We start from the raw sequence: 17,409 nt of genomic DNA, 5'->3' as shown, positions 1-17,409 counted from the left end.
TACACTACACTATACTTTACAACTACACTATACACTACTTTAAACTACACTGTACACTACACTACACACTACTATACTTGTGCAAGGACTTTGTTTTGCCAGGACTTTTTTTGTTGGAAGGACTTTTTTTGTTGGAAGGACTTTTTTTGCAAGTACTTTGTTTTGCAAGGATTTGTTTGTTGCAATTATTTTTTTGCCAGGACTTTTTTTTGAAAGGACTTTTTTTTGAAAGGACTTTTTTTGCAAGGAGTTTTTTTTGCAAGGAGTTTTTTTGCAAGGAGTTTTTTTGAAAGGACTTTTTTTTGCAAGGAGTTTTTTTTGCAAGGACTTTTTTTGCAAGGAGTTTTTTTGAAAGGACTTTTTTTGAAAGGACTTTTTTTGCAAGGACTTTTTTTGCAAGGAGTTTTTTTGAAAGGACTTTTTTTTGCAAGGAGTTTTTTTTGCAAGGACTTTTTTTGCAAGGAGTTTTTTTGAAAGGACTTTTTTTTGCAAGGACTTTTTTTTGCAAGGACTTTTTTTGAAAGGACTTTTTTTTGCAAGGAGTTTTTTTTGCAAGGACTTTTTATGCAAGGACTTTTTATGCAAGGACTTTTTATGCAAGGACTTTTTATGCAAGGACTTTTTATGCAAGGACTTTTTATGCAAGGACTTTTTTTGCAAGGACTTTTTTTCAAAGTACTTTTTTTAGCAATGCCTTTTTTGCAGACTTTTTTTTGCAAGTCCTTTTTTTGCAAGGATTTTTTTTATGCAATGACTTTTTTTTTGCAAGGACTTTTTTTGCAAGGACTTTTTTTGCAAGGACTTTTTTTGCAAGGACTTTTTTTGCAAGGACTTTTTTTGCAAGGACTTTTTTTGCAAGGACTTTTTTTGCAAGGACTTTTTTTTGCAAGGACTTTTTTTTGCAAGGACTTTTTTTTGCAAGGACTTTGTTTTGCAAGGACTTTGTTTTGCAAGGACTTTGTTTTGCAAGGACTTTGTTTTGCAAGGACTTTGTTTTGCAAGGACTTTGTTTTGCAAGGACTTTTTTTGAAAGGACTTTTTTTTAAAGGACTTTTTTTTAAAGGACTTTTTTTTAAAGGACTTTTTTTTAAAGGACTTTTTTTGAAAGGTCTTTGATTTGCAATGACTTTTTTTGAAAGGACTTTTTTTGCAAAGGTTACACTACACCACACATAAAACCGCACACTACTACACCACACACTACTACACTATACCATACACTACACCACACTACACACTAAATACCAGAGGTGTGGACTCGAGTCATGTGACTTGGACTCGAGTCAGACTCGAGTCATGAATTTGATGACTTGCGACTCGACTTGGACTTGCATAACAATGACTTTGTCCCACCTCTGAGATGTGGACTCGAGTCATGTGACTTGGACTCGAGTCAGACTCGAGTCATGAATTTGATGACTTGCGACTCGACTTGGACTTGCATAACAATGACTTTGTCCCACCTATGAGATGTGGACTCGAGTCATGTGACTTGGACTCGAGTCATGAATTTGATGACTTGCGACTCGACTTGGACTTGCATAACAATGACTTTGTCCCACCTCTGCTAAATACTACCATACCACACACTACACACCACACACTACTACACTATACCATACACTACACCACACTACACACTAAACACTACCATACCCCACACTACACACCACACTGCTACACTATACCATACACTACACCACACTATACACTACATACTAAACACTACCATACCACACACTACTACACTATACCATACACTACACCACACTATACACTACATACTAAACACTACCATACCACACACTACACACCACACACTATTACACTATACCATACACTACACCACACTACACACTACCATACCACACACTACACATGACACCACACACAGACATGAGCACGATACAGGAACACAATAAGAGCTTAGTTTATTGTCATGGCTGTCCCCACGTGTCTCAACCGTTGGTGACGTCACCACTGGCAGTGACATCACAAATGACGATGACGTCACCGATGATGTCACCACCGGTGGTGACGTCATCAACGGTGGTGATATCCTCATCGGTGATGTCATCGGGGGTGACGTCACCGCCGTTGATGACATCACAAATGACGATGACGTCACCGATGATGTCACTACCGGTAGTGACATCATCACGGTCGCGACGTCACCGGCGGTGGTGACGTCATCGGCGATGATGACGTCACCAAAAAGGCTGTTCGTGGTTCATTCAAAAAAATGAATCTTTAATTATTTAAGAATACTGCAGCAGTAGCAGGAGGCGTGTCTCTCTCCCCCCGTCTCTCTCCCCGTGTCTCTCCCTGTGTGTCTCTCCCCGTGTCTCTCTCTCCGTGTCTCTCTCTCCGTGTCTCTCTCTCCGCGTCTCTCTCTCCGCTTCTCTCTCCCCGTGTGTCTCTCCCCGTGTGTCTCTCCCCGTGTCTCCCCCCGTGTGTGTCTCTCTCTCCCCGTGTGTCTCTCCCCGTGTGTCTCTCCCCGTGTGTCTTTCCCCGCGTCTCTCTCCCCGTGTCTCCCCCCGTGTGTGTCTCTCTCTCCCCGCGTCTCTCTCCCCGCGTCTCTCTCCCCGCGTCTCTCTCCCCGCGTCTCTCTCCCCGCGTCTCTCTCCCCGCGTCTCTCTCCCCGCGTCTCTCTCCCCGCGTCTCTCTCCCCGCGTCTCTCTCCCCGCGTCTCTCTCCCCGCGTCTCTCTCCCCGCGTCTCTCTCCCCGCGTCTCTCTCCCCGCGTCTCTCTCCCCGCGTCTCTCTCCCCGCGTCTCTCTCCCCGCGTCTCTCTCCCCGCGTCTCTCTCCCCGCGTGTCTCTCCCCCCGTCTCTCTCCCCGTGTCTCTCTCCCCGCGTCTCTCCCCGCGTCTCTCTCCCCGTGTCCCTCCCCGTGTCTCTCTCTCTCCGCGTCTCTCTCCCCGTGTCTCTCCCCGTGTCTCTCAGGCCAGCACTCCGTGTCTGCGTCCTGCGGACACGAATGCCTCCACGCAGCGCTGGAGTTGCTGCTGCGAGTGTGCTGCGGAGATCTGCACCCGGATCCTGGCCTTGCCCTTGGGCACCACCGGGTAGCTGAAACCAACCACGTAGATACCTGCACGCACACACAGGTACACACAGGTACACACACACAGGTACATGAACACAGGTACACGCACACACAGGTACACGCACACACAGGTACACACACACAGGTACATGAACACAGGTACACGCACAGGTACACACACAGGTACATGAACACACAGGTACACACACAGGTACATGAACACAGGTACACACACAGGTACATGAACATAGATACACACACACAGGTACACACACAGGTACACACACAGGTACACACACACACACACACAGGTACATGAACACAGGTACACACAGGTACACACAGGTACACACAGGTACACACACACACACACAGGTACATGAACACAGGTACACACACACAGGTACATGAACACAGGTACACACAGAAATACACACACACAGGTACATGAACACAGATACACACACACAGGTACACACACACACAGGTACACGCACAGGTACACACACAGGTACACGCACACACAGGTACACGCACAGGTACACACACACACAGGTACACGCACAGGTACACACACAGGTACATGCACACACAGGTACACACACACACAGGTACATGAACACACAGGTACACACAGGTACACACACACACAGGTACAGACACACACAGGTACATGAACACACAGGTACATGAACACACAGGTACACACAGGTACACACACACACACAGGTACAGACACACACAGGTACACACACACACACAGGTACATGAACACACAGGTACATGAACACACAGGTACACACAGGTACACACACACACAGGTACATGAACACAGGTACACACACACAGGTACACACACAGGTACATGAACACACACACAGGTACACACAGGTACACACACACACACACACAGGTACATAAACATACAAACACACAGATGCACACACACACAGGTACACACACAGGTACATGAACACACAGGTACACACACAGGTACATGAACACACAGGTACACACACAGGTACACACACACAGGTACATGAACACACAGGTACACACACAGGTACACACACACACACACAGGTACATGAACACAGGTACACACACACAGGTACATGAACACAGGTACACACACACAGGTACATGAACACAGGTACACACACACAGGTACATGAACACACAGGTACACACACACAGGTACATGAACACACAGGTACACACACACAGGTACACACACAGGTACACACACACACACACACAGGTACATGAACACAGGTACACACACACAGGTACACGAACACAGGTACACACACACAGGTACATGAACACAGGTACACACACACAGGTACATGAACACAGGTACACACACACGCACACACAGGTACATGAACACACAGGTACACACACAGGTACACACACACACAGATACACACAGGTACACACACAGGTACACACACACACACACACAGGTACATGAACACAGATACACACACACACACACAGGTACATGAACACACAGGTACACACACACACACAGGTACACACAGGTACACACACACAGGTACACACACACACAGGTACACCGCACCAGGGTTGCAATCGGGTACCCGATACCCGTACCCGGCCGGGCATCGGGTAGGGCGCGGGCATCGGGTAGGGCGCGGGCATCGGGTAGGGCGCGGGCATCGGGTAGGGCGCGGGCATCGGGTAGGGCGCGGGCATCGGGTAGGGCGCGGGCATCGGGTAGGGCGCGGGCATCGGGTAGGGCGCGGGCATCGGGTAGGGCGCGGGCATCGGGTAGGGCGCGGGCATCGGGTAGGGCGCGGGCATCGGGTAGGGCGCGGGCATCGGGTAGGGCGCGGGCATCGGGTAGGGCGCGGGCATCGGGTAGGGCGCGGGCATCGGGTAGGGCGCGGGCATCGGGTAGGGCGCGGGCATCGGGTAGGGCGCGGGCATCGGGTAGGGCGCGGGCATCGGGTAGGGCGCGGGCATCGGGTAGGGCGCGGGCATCGGGTAGGGCGCGGGCATCGGGTAGGGCGCGGGCATCGGGTAACCGATTGCAACCTCTGTCCCTCCCCCAAATTTGCTGCAGCGAAACGCTGCAGCAAATTTGCTAACCCAGCCCGGGCAAACCCAGCCAGGTGAACCCAGCCCGGGCAAACCCAGCCCGGGCAAACCCAGCCCGGGCAAACCCAGCCAGGTGAACCCAGCCAGGTGAACCCAGCCCGGGCAAACCCAGCCAGGTGAACCCAGCCCGGGCAAACCCAGCCTGGGCAACCCAGCCAGGTGAACCCAGCCCGGGCAAACCCAGCCTGGGCAAACCCAGCCAGGTGAACCCAGCCCGGGCAAACCCAGCCCGGGCAAACCCAGCCAGGTGAACCCAGCCCGGGCAAACCCAGCCCGGGCAAACCCAGCCAGGTGAACCCAGCCCGGGCAAACCCAGCCCGGGCAAACCCAGCCCGGGCAAACCCAGCCAGGTGAACCCAGCCCGGGCAAACCCAGCCAGGTGAACCCAGCCAGGTGAACCCAGCCAGGTGAACCCAGCCCGGGCAAACCCAGCCTGGGCAAACCCAGCCAGGTGAACCCAGCCCGGGCAAACCCAGCCTGGGCAAACCCAGCCAGGTGAACCCAGCCCGGGCAAACCCAGCCCGGGCAAACCCAGCCCGGGCAAACCCAGCCAGGTGAACCCAGCCCGGGCAAACCCAGCCCGGGCAAACCCAGCCCGGGCAAACCCAGCCCGGGTGAAACCAGCCAGGTGAACCCAGCCCGGGCAAACCCAGCCCGGGCAAACCCAGCCAGGTGAACCCAGCCAGGTGAACCCAGCCAGGTGAACCCAGCCCGGGCAAACCCAGCCCCGGGGCAAACCCAGCCCAGGCAAACCCAGCCAGGTGAACCCAGCCCGGGCAAACCCAGCCCGGGCAAACCCAGCCCGGGCAAACCCAGCCCGGGTGAAACCAGCCAGGTGAACCCAGCCCAGGCAAACCCAGCCCGGGCAAACCCAGCCAGGTGACACCAGCCAGGTGAACCCAGCCCGGGCAAACCCAGCCCGGGCAAACCCAGCCCGGGCAAACCCAGCCCGGGCAAACCCAGCCAGGTGAACTCAGCCCGGGCAAACCCAGCCAGGTGAACCCAGCCCGGGCAAACCCAGCCCGGGCAAACCCAGCCAGGTGAACCCAGCCAGGTGAACCCAGCCAGGTGAACCCAGCCCGGGCAAACCCAGCCCGGGCAAACCCAGCCTGGGCAAACCCAGCCAGGTGAACCCAGCCAGGTGAACCCAGCCCGGGCAAACCCAGCCCGGGCAAACCCAGCCTGGGCAAACCCAGCCCCGGGGCAAACCCAGCCCGGGCAAACCCAGCCAGGTGAACCCAGCCAGGTGAACCCAGCCCGGGCAAACCCAGCCCGGGTAAACCCAGCCAGGTGAACCCAGCCAGGTAAACCCAGCCCGGGCAAACCCAGCCCGGGCAAATCCAGCCCGGGCAAACCCAGCCCGGGCAAACCCAGCCCGGGCAAACCCAGCCAGGTGAACCCAGCCAGGTGAACCCAGCCCAGGCAAACCCAGCCCGAGCAAACCCAGCCAGGTGAACCCAGCCCGGGCAAACCCAGCCCGGGCAAACCCAGCCAGGTGAACCCAGCCAGGTGAACCCAGCCAGGTGAACCCAGCCAGGTGAACCCAGCCAGGGCAAACCCAGCCCGGGCAAACCCAGCCTGGGCAAACCCAGCCAGGTGAACCCAGCCAGGTGAACCCAGCCCGGGCAAACCCAGCCCCGGGGCAAACCCAGCCCGGGCAAACCCAGCCAGGTGAACCCCGCCAGGTGAACCCAGCCCGGGCAAACCCAGCCCGGGCAAACCTAGCCAGGTGAACCCAGCCCGGGCAAACCCAGCCCGGGCAAACCCAGCCCGGGCAAACCCAGCCCGGGCAAACCCAGCCAGGTGAAACCAGCCAGGTGAACCCAGCCCAGGCAAACCCAGCCCCGGGGCAAACCCAGCCAGGTGAACCCAGCCCGGGCAAACCCAGCCCGGGCAAACCCAGCCAGGTGAAACCAGCCAGGTGAACCCAGCCCAGGCAAACCCAGCCCCGGGGCAAACCCAGCCAGGTGAAACCAGCCAGGTGAACCCAGCCCCGGGGCAAAACCCAGCCCCGGGGCAAAACCCAGCCCCGGGGCAAAACCCAGCCCCGGGGCAAAACCCAGCCCCGGGGCAAAACCCAGCCCCGGGGCAAAACCCAGCCCCGGGGCAAAACCCAGCCCCGGGGCAAAACCCAGCCCCGGGGCAAAACCCAGCCTCGGGGCAAACCCAGGCAGATGAACCCAGCCAGGTGAACCCAGCCCCGGGGCAAAACCCAGCCCCGGGGCAAAACCCAGCCCCGGGGCAAAACCCAGCCCCGGGGCAAAACCCAGCCCCGGGGCAAAACCCAGCCCCGGGGCAAAACCCAGCCCCGGGGCAAAACCCAGCCCCGGGGCGAAGCCAGCCAGCCCAGGTGAGTGGGTGGGCCCCCACCTTGACGAAGGATGTCGTCGGCCATGACGGACGCCAGCCGCGCGTCGCCCAGCGCGACGGGGCAGATGGGGTGCACCGCTCCGCTCACAGTGAAGCCGGCCGCGCGCATCTCGGCGCGGAACCTGCACAGGCAAAGATCCCCCGTGTAGCCTCGACAGAGTGTAGGGGCAAGTGCTGTTAGCTAGCGAGCAGCAGCAGTGTCTGTGTGTACTACACACAGACACAGCTACCCCAGGTAGCCTCTGGCAGGGCTGTAGGGGCAAGTGCTGTTAGTAGCAGCAGCAGTGTCGGTGTGCACTACACACAGCACACACGCAGGCAAAGATCCCCCAGGTAGCCTCGACAGAGTGTAGGGGCAAGTGCTGTTAGTAGCAGCAGCAGTGTCTATGTACTACACACAGCACGCACACAGACAAAGCTGCCCCGTGTAGCCTCTAGCAGGGCTGTAGGGGCAAGTGCTGTTCGCAGCAGCAGCAGTGTCTGTGTGCACTACACACAGCACGCACACAGACAAAGATCCCCCGTGTAGCCTCGACAGAGTGTAGGGGCAAGTGCTGTTAGTAGCGAGCAGTGTCTGTGTACTACACACACCACACACAGACAAAGATCCCCCAGGTAGCCTCTGGCAGGGCTGTAGGGGCAAGTGCTGTTAGTAGCAGCAGCAGTGTCTGTACTACACACACCATGCACAGACAAAGATCCCCCGTGTAGCCTTAACAGAGTGTAGGGGCAAGTGCTGTTAGTAGCAGCAGCAGCAGTGTCTATGTACTGCACACACCACACACAGACAAAGCTGCCCCAGGTAGCCTCTGGCAGGGCTGTAGGGCAAGTGCTGTTAGTAGCAGCAGTAGCAGTGTCTATGTACTGCACACACCACACACAGACAAAGCTGCCCCAGGTAGCCTCCAGCAGGGCTGTAGGGGCAAGTGCTGTTAGTAGCAGCAGCAGTGTCTATGTACTACACACACCACACACAGACAAAGCTGCCCCAGGTAGCCTCTAGCAGGGCTGTAGGGGCAAGTGCTGTTAGTAGCAGCAGTGTCTGTACTACACACACCATGCACAGACAAAGATCCCCCGTGTAGCCTTAACAGAGTGTAGGGGCAAGTGCTGTTAGTAGCAGCAGTGTCTATGTACTGCACACACCACACACAGACAAAGCTGCCCCAGGTAGCCTCTGGCAGGGCTGTAGGGGCAAGTGCTGTTAGTAGCAGCAGCAGTGTCTGTGTGCACTACACACAGCACGCACACAGACAAAGATCCCCCGTGTAGCCTTAACAGACTGTAGGGGCAAGTGTTATTTTTTACGTAGCTCTTTTAAAATCCTTTATATTAAGTTCGCTTGCTTGCTTGCTTACGACCGTGCAAATCTTTCGGTCGTTTTTTAACCCACTTCCCGTGATCCAATCGAGCTGACGTTTTGCACACAGACTCGTTGTGCGTGACAATTTATTTTCGTGAAAATGTTTTCCTAAATTTTACACTTTTTAGGGAAAAAAAATGATATTTAATGACCAATTGCTTAATGGTGGCAGGCAATCATCTGACCCATAGGTGGCAGCCATCTCAAGCCAGAGGACGAGAGGACTCTAGCCGCCACGCATATAAAGGATTTATAGTGAAAAACTTTGTTTTTACGGGTTAATTTTTTCAGAAGCGACGTGGCTATCACAACTGATAGGCCAAATAGTCTAAAACACGCGTGTGGGTGGGTGAGTGAGTGGGTGAGTGAGTGGGTGGGTGGGTGGGTGAGTGAGTGGGTGAGTGGGTGGGTGGGTGAGTGAGTGAGTGAGTGGGTGAGTGGGTGGGTGGGTGAGTGAGTGGGTGAATGAGTGGGTGGGTGGGTGAGTGAGTGGGTGGGTGGGTGAGTGAGTGGGTGGGTGGGTGGCTGAGTGAGTGAGTGAGTGGCTGAGTGAGTGAGTGAGTGGCTGAGTGAGTGAGTGGCTGAGTGAGTGAGTGAGTGGCTGAGTGAATGGGTGAGTGGCTGAGTGAGTGGCTGAGTGAGTGTGTGAGTGGCTGACTGAGTGGCTGAGTGAGTGTGTGAGTGGCTGACTGAGTGAGTGGCTGAGTGACTGAGTGAGTGAGTGAGTGATGATCTCACCACGTGGTGTTGCCCCTCAGGGTGCTACACAGCTCAGAGTCTCTGAGCAGGATGTTCAAGGCGGCTGAGGCGGCCGCCACGACGGGCGGAGGCAGCGAGTTGGAGAAGAGGTAGGGGCGGGAGCGCTGGCGGAGCAGGGAGATGAGAGACTTGGGGCCTGTAGTGTAGCCTCCTGTACACACACAGTGACACACACACACAGTGACACACACACACAGTGACACACACACACAGTGACACACACACACAGTGACACACACACACAGTGACACACACACAGTGACACAGAGACACACACACAGACAAACACACACAGTGACACACACACAGACACACACACACAGTGACACACACACACAGTGACACACAGTGACACACACACAGTGACAGAGACACACACACAGACAAACACACAGTGACACACAGTGACACACACACAGACACACACACACACAGTGAGACACAGTGACACACACAGTGACACAGACACACACAGTGAGACACACACAGTGACACAGTGACACAGAGACACAGAGACACAGACACACACGAGTTGGACAAGAGGTAGGGGCGGGAGCGCTGGCGGAGCAGGGAGATGAGAGACTTGGGGCCTGTAGTGTAGCCTCCTGTACACACAGAGACACACACACAGTGACACACACACACAGTGACACACACACACAGTGACACACACACAGTGACACACACACAGTGACACAGAGACACACACACAGACAAACACACACAGTGACACACACACAGACACACACACACAGTGACACACACACACACAGTGACACACAGTGACACACACACAGTGACAGAGACACACACACAGACAAACACACACAGTGACACACAGTGACACACACACACAGTGAGACACAGTGACACACACAGTGACACAGACACACACAGTGAGACACACACAGTGACACAGTGACACAGAGACACAGAGACACAGACACACACGAGTTGGACAAGAGGTAGGGGCGGGAGCGCTGGCGGAGCAGGGAGATGAGAGACTTGGGGCCTGTAGTGTAGCCTCCTGTACACACAGAGACACACACACAGTGACACACACACACAGTGACACACACACACAGTGACACACACACAGTGACACACACACAGTGACACACACACAGTGACACAGAGACACACACACAGACAAACACACACAGTGACACACAGTGACACACACACAAACAGACACACACACACAGTGACACACACACACAGTGACACACACACAGTGACACACAGTGACACACACAGTGACACACACACACAGTGACACACACACACAGTGACACAATGACACACACAGTGACACACACACACAGTGACACACACACACAGTGACACACACAGTGACACACACACACAGTGACACACACAGTGACACACACAGTGACACAGACACACACAGTGAGACACACACAGTGACACAGAGACACACACAGTGACACAGAGACACAGAGACACAGAGACACAGACACACACGAGTTGGACAAGAGGTAGGGGCGGGAGCGCTGGCGGAGCAGGGAGATGAGAGATTTGGGGCCTGTAGTGTAGCCTCCTGTACACACACAGTGACACACACACACAGTGACACACACACACACAGTGAGACACACACAGTGACACACACACAGTGACACACACACACACAGTGAGACACAGTGACACAGACACACACAGTGAGACACACAGTGACACAGACACACACAGTGAGACACACACACAGTGAGACACAGAGACACACACAGTGACACAGACACACACGAGTTGGAGAAGAGGTAGGGGCGGGAGCGCTGGCGGAGCAGGGCGATGAGAGATCTTGGGCCTGTAGTGTAGCCTCCTGTACACACACAGGTACATACAGATACATACAGAGACACAGACACACACACACACACAGTGACACACACACACAGATACAGACACACACACACACACAGTGACACACACACAGTGACACACACACAGTGACACACACACACAGTGACACAGTGACACAGGTACACACACACACACAGTGACACAGTGACACACAGTGACACACACACAGTGACACACACACACAGACACAGTGACACACACACAGTGACACACACACACAGACACAGTGACACACACACACAGTGACACAGGTACACACACACAGTGACACACACACACACACACACAGACACAGTGACACACACACACAGTGACACACACACAGTGACACAGACACAGTGACACACACACACACACAGTGACACACACACAGTGACACACACACACACACAGACAGACAGTGACACACACACACAGTGACACACACACAGTGACACACACACAGTGACACACACACAGTGACACAGGTACACACACAGTGACACACACACACACACAGACACAGTGACACACACACACACAGTGACACACACACACAGTGACACAGTGACACACACACAGTGACACACACACAGTGACACACACACACACACAGTGACACACACACACACAGTGACACACACACACACAGTGACACAGTGACACACACAGACACAGTGACACACACACACACAGTGACACACACACACAGTGACACACACAGACAGTGACACACACAGTGACACACACACACAGTGACAGACACAGTGACACACACACACAGACACAGTGACACACACACACAGATACAGACACACACACACACAGTGACACACACACACAGTGACACACACAGACACACACACACAGTGACACACACACAGTGACACACACACACAGACAGACAGTGACACACACACACACACAGACACACACACACAGTGACACACACACACAGAGACACACACACAGAGACACAGACACACACACACATACAGTGACACACACAGACACACACAGACACACACACACACACATACAGTGACACACACACAGACACACACACACACACAGGTACAGACACACAAACAGACATACACACAGACACACACACACACACACAGTGACACACACACAGACACACAGACACACAAACAGACACACACACACAGATACAAACACAGTGACACACACACACACACACAGATACACACACAGTGGTGAGTGTGGTGAGTAGTGGTGAATAGTGGTGAGTGTGGTGGTGAGTGTAGTGGTGAGTGTGGTGGTGAGTGTGGTGGTGAGTGTAGTGGTGAGTGTGGTGGTGAGTGTAGTGGTGAGTGTAGTGGTGAGTGTAGTGGTGAGTGTGGTGGTGAGTGTGGTGGTGAGTGTGGTGAGTGTAGTGGTGAGTGTAGTGGTGAGTGTAGTGGTGAGTGCGGTGGTGAGTGTGGTGGTGAGTGTGGTGGTGAGTGCAGTGGTGAATGTGGTGGCGAGTGCAGTGGTGAGTGTAGTGGTGAGTGTAGTGGTGAGTAGTGGTGAGTGTAGTGGTGGTGAGTGTAGTGGTGAGTGTGGTGGTGAATGTGGTGGTGAATGTGGTGGTGAGTGCGGTGGTGAGTGCGGTGGCGAGTGCGGTGGCGAGTGCGGTGGTGAGTGTGGTGGTGAGTGTGGCGAGTGCGGTGGTGAGTGCGGTGGCGAGTGCGGTGGCGAGTGCGGTGGCGAGTGCGGTGGCGAGTGCGGTGGCGAGTGCGGTGGCGAGTGCGGTGGCGAGTGCGGTGGCGAGTGCGGTGGTGAGTGCGGTGGTGAGTGCGGTGGTGAGTGTGGTGGTGAGTGTGGTGGTGAGTGGTGGTGAGTGTGGTGGTGAGTGTGGTGGTGAGTGTGGTGGTGAGTGTGGTGGCGAGTGTGGTGGCGAGTGTGGTGGCGAGTGTGGTGGCGAGTGTGGTGGCGAGTGTGGTGGCGAGTGTGGTGGCGAGTGTGGTGGCGAGTGTGGTGGCGAGTGTGGTGGCGAGTGTGGTGGCGAGTGTGGTGGCGAGTGTGGTGGCGAGTGTGGTGGCGAGTGTGGTGGCGAGTGTGGTGGCGAGTGTGGTGGCGAGTGGGGTGGTGAGTGTGGTGGTGAGTGTTGTGGTGAGAGTGGTGGTGAGTGTGGTGGTGAGTGTGGTGGTGAGTGTGGTGGTGAGTGTGGTGGTGAGTGTGGTGGTGAGTGTGGTGGTGAGTGTAGTGGTGAGTGTGGTGGTGAGTGTGGTGGTGAGTGTAGTGGTGAGTAGTGGTGAGTGTAGTGGTGGTGAGTGTAGGGGTGAGTGTAGTGGTGGTGAGTGTAGGGGTGAGTGTAGTGGTGGTGAGTGTAGTGGTGAGTGTAGGGGTGAGTGTAGTGGTGAGTGTAGTGGTGAGTGTAGTGGTGAGTGTAGGGGTGAGTGTAGTGGTGGTGAGTGTAGTGGTGGTGAGTGTAGGGGTGAGTGTAGTGGTGAGTGTAGGGGTGAGTGTAGTGGTGGTGAGTGTAGTGGTGAGTGTGGTGGTGAGTGTAGTGGTGAGTGTAGGGGTGAGTGTAGTGGTGGTGAGTGTAGGGGTGAGTGTAGTGGTGAGTAGTGGTGAGTGTGGTGGTACCAGCAGCTCCACCAAGAGCTTTCCCCAGGGTGGAGTTGATGATGTGAACTCCACCCCTCACTCCCAGAAGCTCCTCCGTGCCCCTAGCACCATCACCACCATCACCACCATCAACAACATCAACATCATCATCACCAACATCATCATCATCATCACCACCATGACCATCATCATCACCATCATCACCATCATCATCATCAACAACATCACATTCACCACCACCATAACCACCATCACCACCATCATCACCCCACCCACCCACTCACCCACCCACCCACCCACTCACCCATCCACCCACCCACCCACCCACTCACCCACCCACCCACCCACCCACTCACCCACCCACCCACCCACCCACCCACTCACCCACCCACCCACCCACCCACCAACCCACCCACCAACCCACTCACCCACTCACCCACCCACCCACTCACCCACCCACCCACCCACTCACCCACCCACCCACCCACACACTCACCCACCCACCCACTCACTCACCCACCCACCCACCCACCCACCCACCCACTCACCCACCCACCCACCCACCCACTCACCCACTCACCCACCCACCCACTCACCCACCCACCCATCCACTCACCCACCCACCCACTCCCTCACCCACCCACTCACCCACTCACCCACCCACCCACCCACTCACCCACCCACCCACCCACTCACCCACCCACCCACTCACCCACCCACCCACTCACCCACCCACCCACTCACCCACCCACCCACCCACCCACCCACCCACTCACCCACCCACTCACCCACTCACCCACCCACCCACCCACCCACTCACCCATCCACCCACTCACCCACCCACCCACCCACTCACCCACCCATCCACCCACCCACTCACCCACCCACCCACCCACTCACCCACCCACTCACCACCCACCCACTCACCCATCCACCCACCCACCCACCCACTCACTCACCACCCACCCACCCACCCACCTCACTCACCCACCCACTCACCCACCCCACCCCCCCCCACCCACACCACCCACCCACTCACCCACCCACTCACCCACCCCCACCCACTCACCCACCCACCCACCCACTCACCACCACCCACCCACCCACTCACCCACCCACACACTCACCCACCCACCCACCCACTCACCCACCCACTCACCCCACCCACTCACCCACTCACCCACCCACCCACTCACTCACCCACCCCACCCTCTCCACCCACCCACCCACCCACCCACCCACCCACCTACTCACCCACTCACTCACCCACACCACCCACCCACCCACTCACCCACCCACCCACCCACTCACCCACCCCACCCCACCCACTCACCCACCCACCCACCCACTCACCCACCCACCCACCCACTCACCCACCCACCCACCCACTCACCCACCCACCCACTCCACTCACCCACCCACCCACCCACTCACCACCCACCCACTCACCCACCCACACCACTCACCCACCCACTCACCCACCCACCCACCCACTCACCCACCCACTCACCCACTCACCCACCCACCCACTCACCCCACTCACTCCACCCACCCACCCACCCACCCACTCACCCACTCACCCACCCACTCACTCACCACCCACCCACCCACCCACTCACCCACTCACCCACCCACTCACTCACCCACCCACCCACCCACCCACCCACCCACCTCACCCACCCACCCACTCACCCACACCACCCACCCACCCACTCACCCACCCACCCCACTCACCCACCCACCCACCCACCCACCCACCCACTCACCCACCCACCCACTCACACCACCCACCCACTCACCCACCCACCCACCCACCCACTCACCCACCCACTCACCCACCCACCCACCCACCCACCCACCCACCCACTCACCCACCCACCCACCCACCCACCCACCCACTCACCCACCCACCCACCCACTCACCCACCCACCCACTCACCCACCCACCCACCCACTCACCCACTCACCCACCCACCCACCCACTCACCCACCCACTCACCCACTCACCCACCCACCTCACCCACCCACCCACCCACCCACTCACCCACCCACCCACTCACCCACCCACCCACCCACCCACCCACCCACTCACCCACCACCCACTCACCCACCCACTCACCCACCCACCCACCCACCCACCCACCCACTCACCCACCCACCACTCACCCACCCCACCCACTCACCCACCCACTCACCCACCCACCCACTCCACTCACCCACCCACCCACTCACCCACCCACCCACTCACCCACCCACCACCCACCCACTCCACCCACCCACCCACCCACCCACTCACCACTCACCCACCCACCCACTCACCCACTCACCCACCACCCACCACCCACTCACCCACTCACCACCCACTCACCCTCACCACCACCCACCCACTCACCCACCCACCCACCACTCACCACCACCCACCCACTCACCACTCACCCACCCACCCACCCACCCACTCACCACCCACCCACCCACCCACTCACCCACCCACCCACCCACCCACCCACTCACCCACTCACCCACCCACCCACCCACTCACCCACCACTCACCCACCCACCACCCACCCACTCACCCACCCACCCACCACTCACCCACCCACCCACCCACTCACTCCACCCACCCACCCACCCACCCACTCACCCACCCACCCACCCACCCACTCCACCCACCCACCCACCCACCCACTCACCCACCCACCCACCCACCCACTCACCCACTCACCCACCACCCACCCACCCACCACACCCACCCACTCACCCACCCACCCACTCACCCACCCACCCACTCACCACTCACCACCCACCACCCACCCACTCACCCACCCACCCACCCACCCACTCACCCACCCCACTCACCCACCCACACCACCCACTCCACCCACCACTCACCCACTCACCCACTCACCCACCCACCCACCCACCCACTCACCCACCCACCTCACCCACCCACCCACCCACCCACTCACCCACCCACCCACCACCCACTCACCCACCACACCCACCCACTCACCCCACTCACCCACCCACCCACCCACCCACTCCACCCACTCACCTCACCCACCCACTCACCCACCTCACCCACCACCCACCCACTCACCCACCCACCCACTCACCCACCCACCCACCCACTCACACCACTCCCACCCACTCACCCACCCACCCACTCACTCACCCACCCACTCACCCACCTCACCCACTCACCCACTCACCACTCCACCCACTCACTCCCACCCACCACTCACCCACCCACCCACCCCACCCACCCACCTCACCCACCCACCCACTCACTCACCCACCCACTCA

The 17,409-nt window shown here is 57.1% G+C and overlaps 1 protein-coding gene across 1 annotated transcript; it reads right to left on the bottom strand.

Moving 5' to 3' along the window:
- Nucleotides 1-2,711: 2,711 nt before the first annotated feature.
- On the bottom strand, nt 2,712-14,350 carry LOC144954246 (uncharacterized; the record flags this gene model as incomplete). The annotated part of the gene is made up of 4 exons (XM_078884784.1): nt 2,712-3,092; nt 7,545-7,666; nt 9,646-10,693; nt 14,125-14,350. Coding segments are annotated over 4 exons (1,548 nt in total), but the record flags the coding sequence as incomplete, so codon positions are not given.
- Between the last annotated feature and the right edge of the window lie 3,059 nt (nt 14,351-17,409).

Source organism: Lampetra fluviatilis, unplaced genomic scaffold (genome assembly GCF_964198595.1).
Source record: "Lampetra fluviatilis unplaced genomic scaffold, kcLamFluv1.1 SCAFFOLD_629, whole genome shotgun sequence".
Lineage (NCBI taxonomy): Eukaryota > Metazoa > Chordata > Hyperoartia > Petromyzontiformes > Petromyzontidae > Lampetra > Lampetra fluviatilis.
This window is presented reverse-complemented; position numbering and strand designations above follow the sequence as displayed.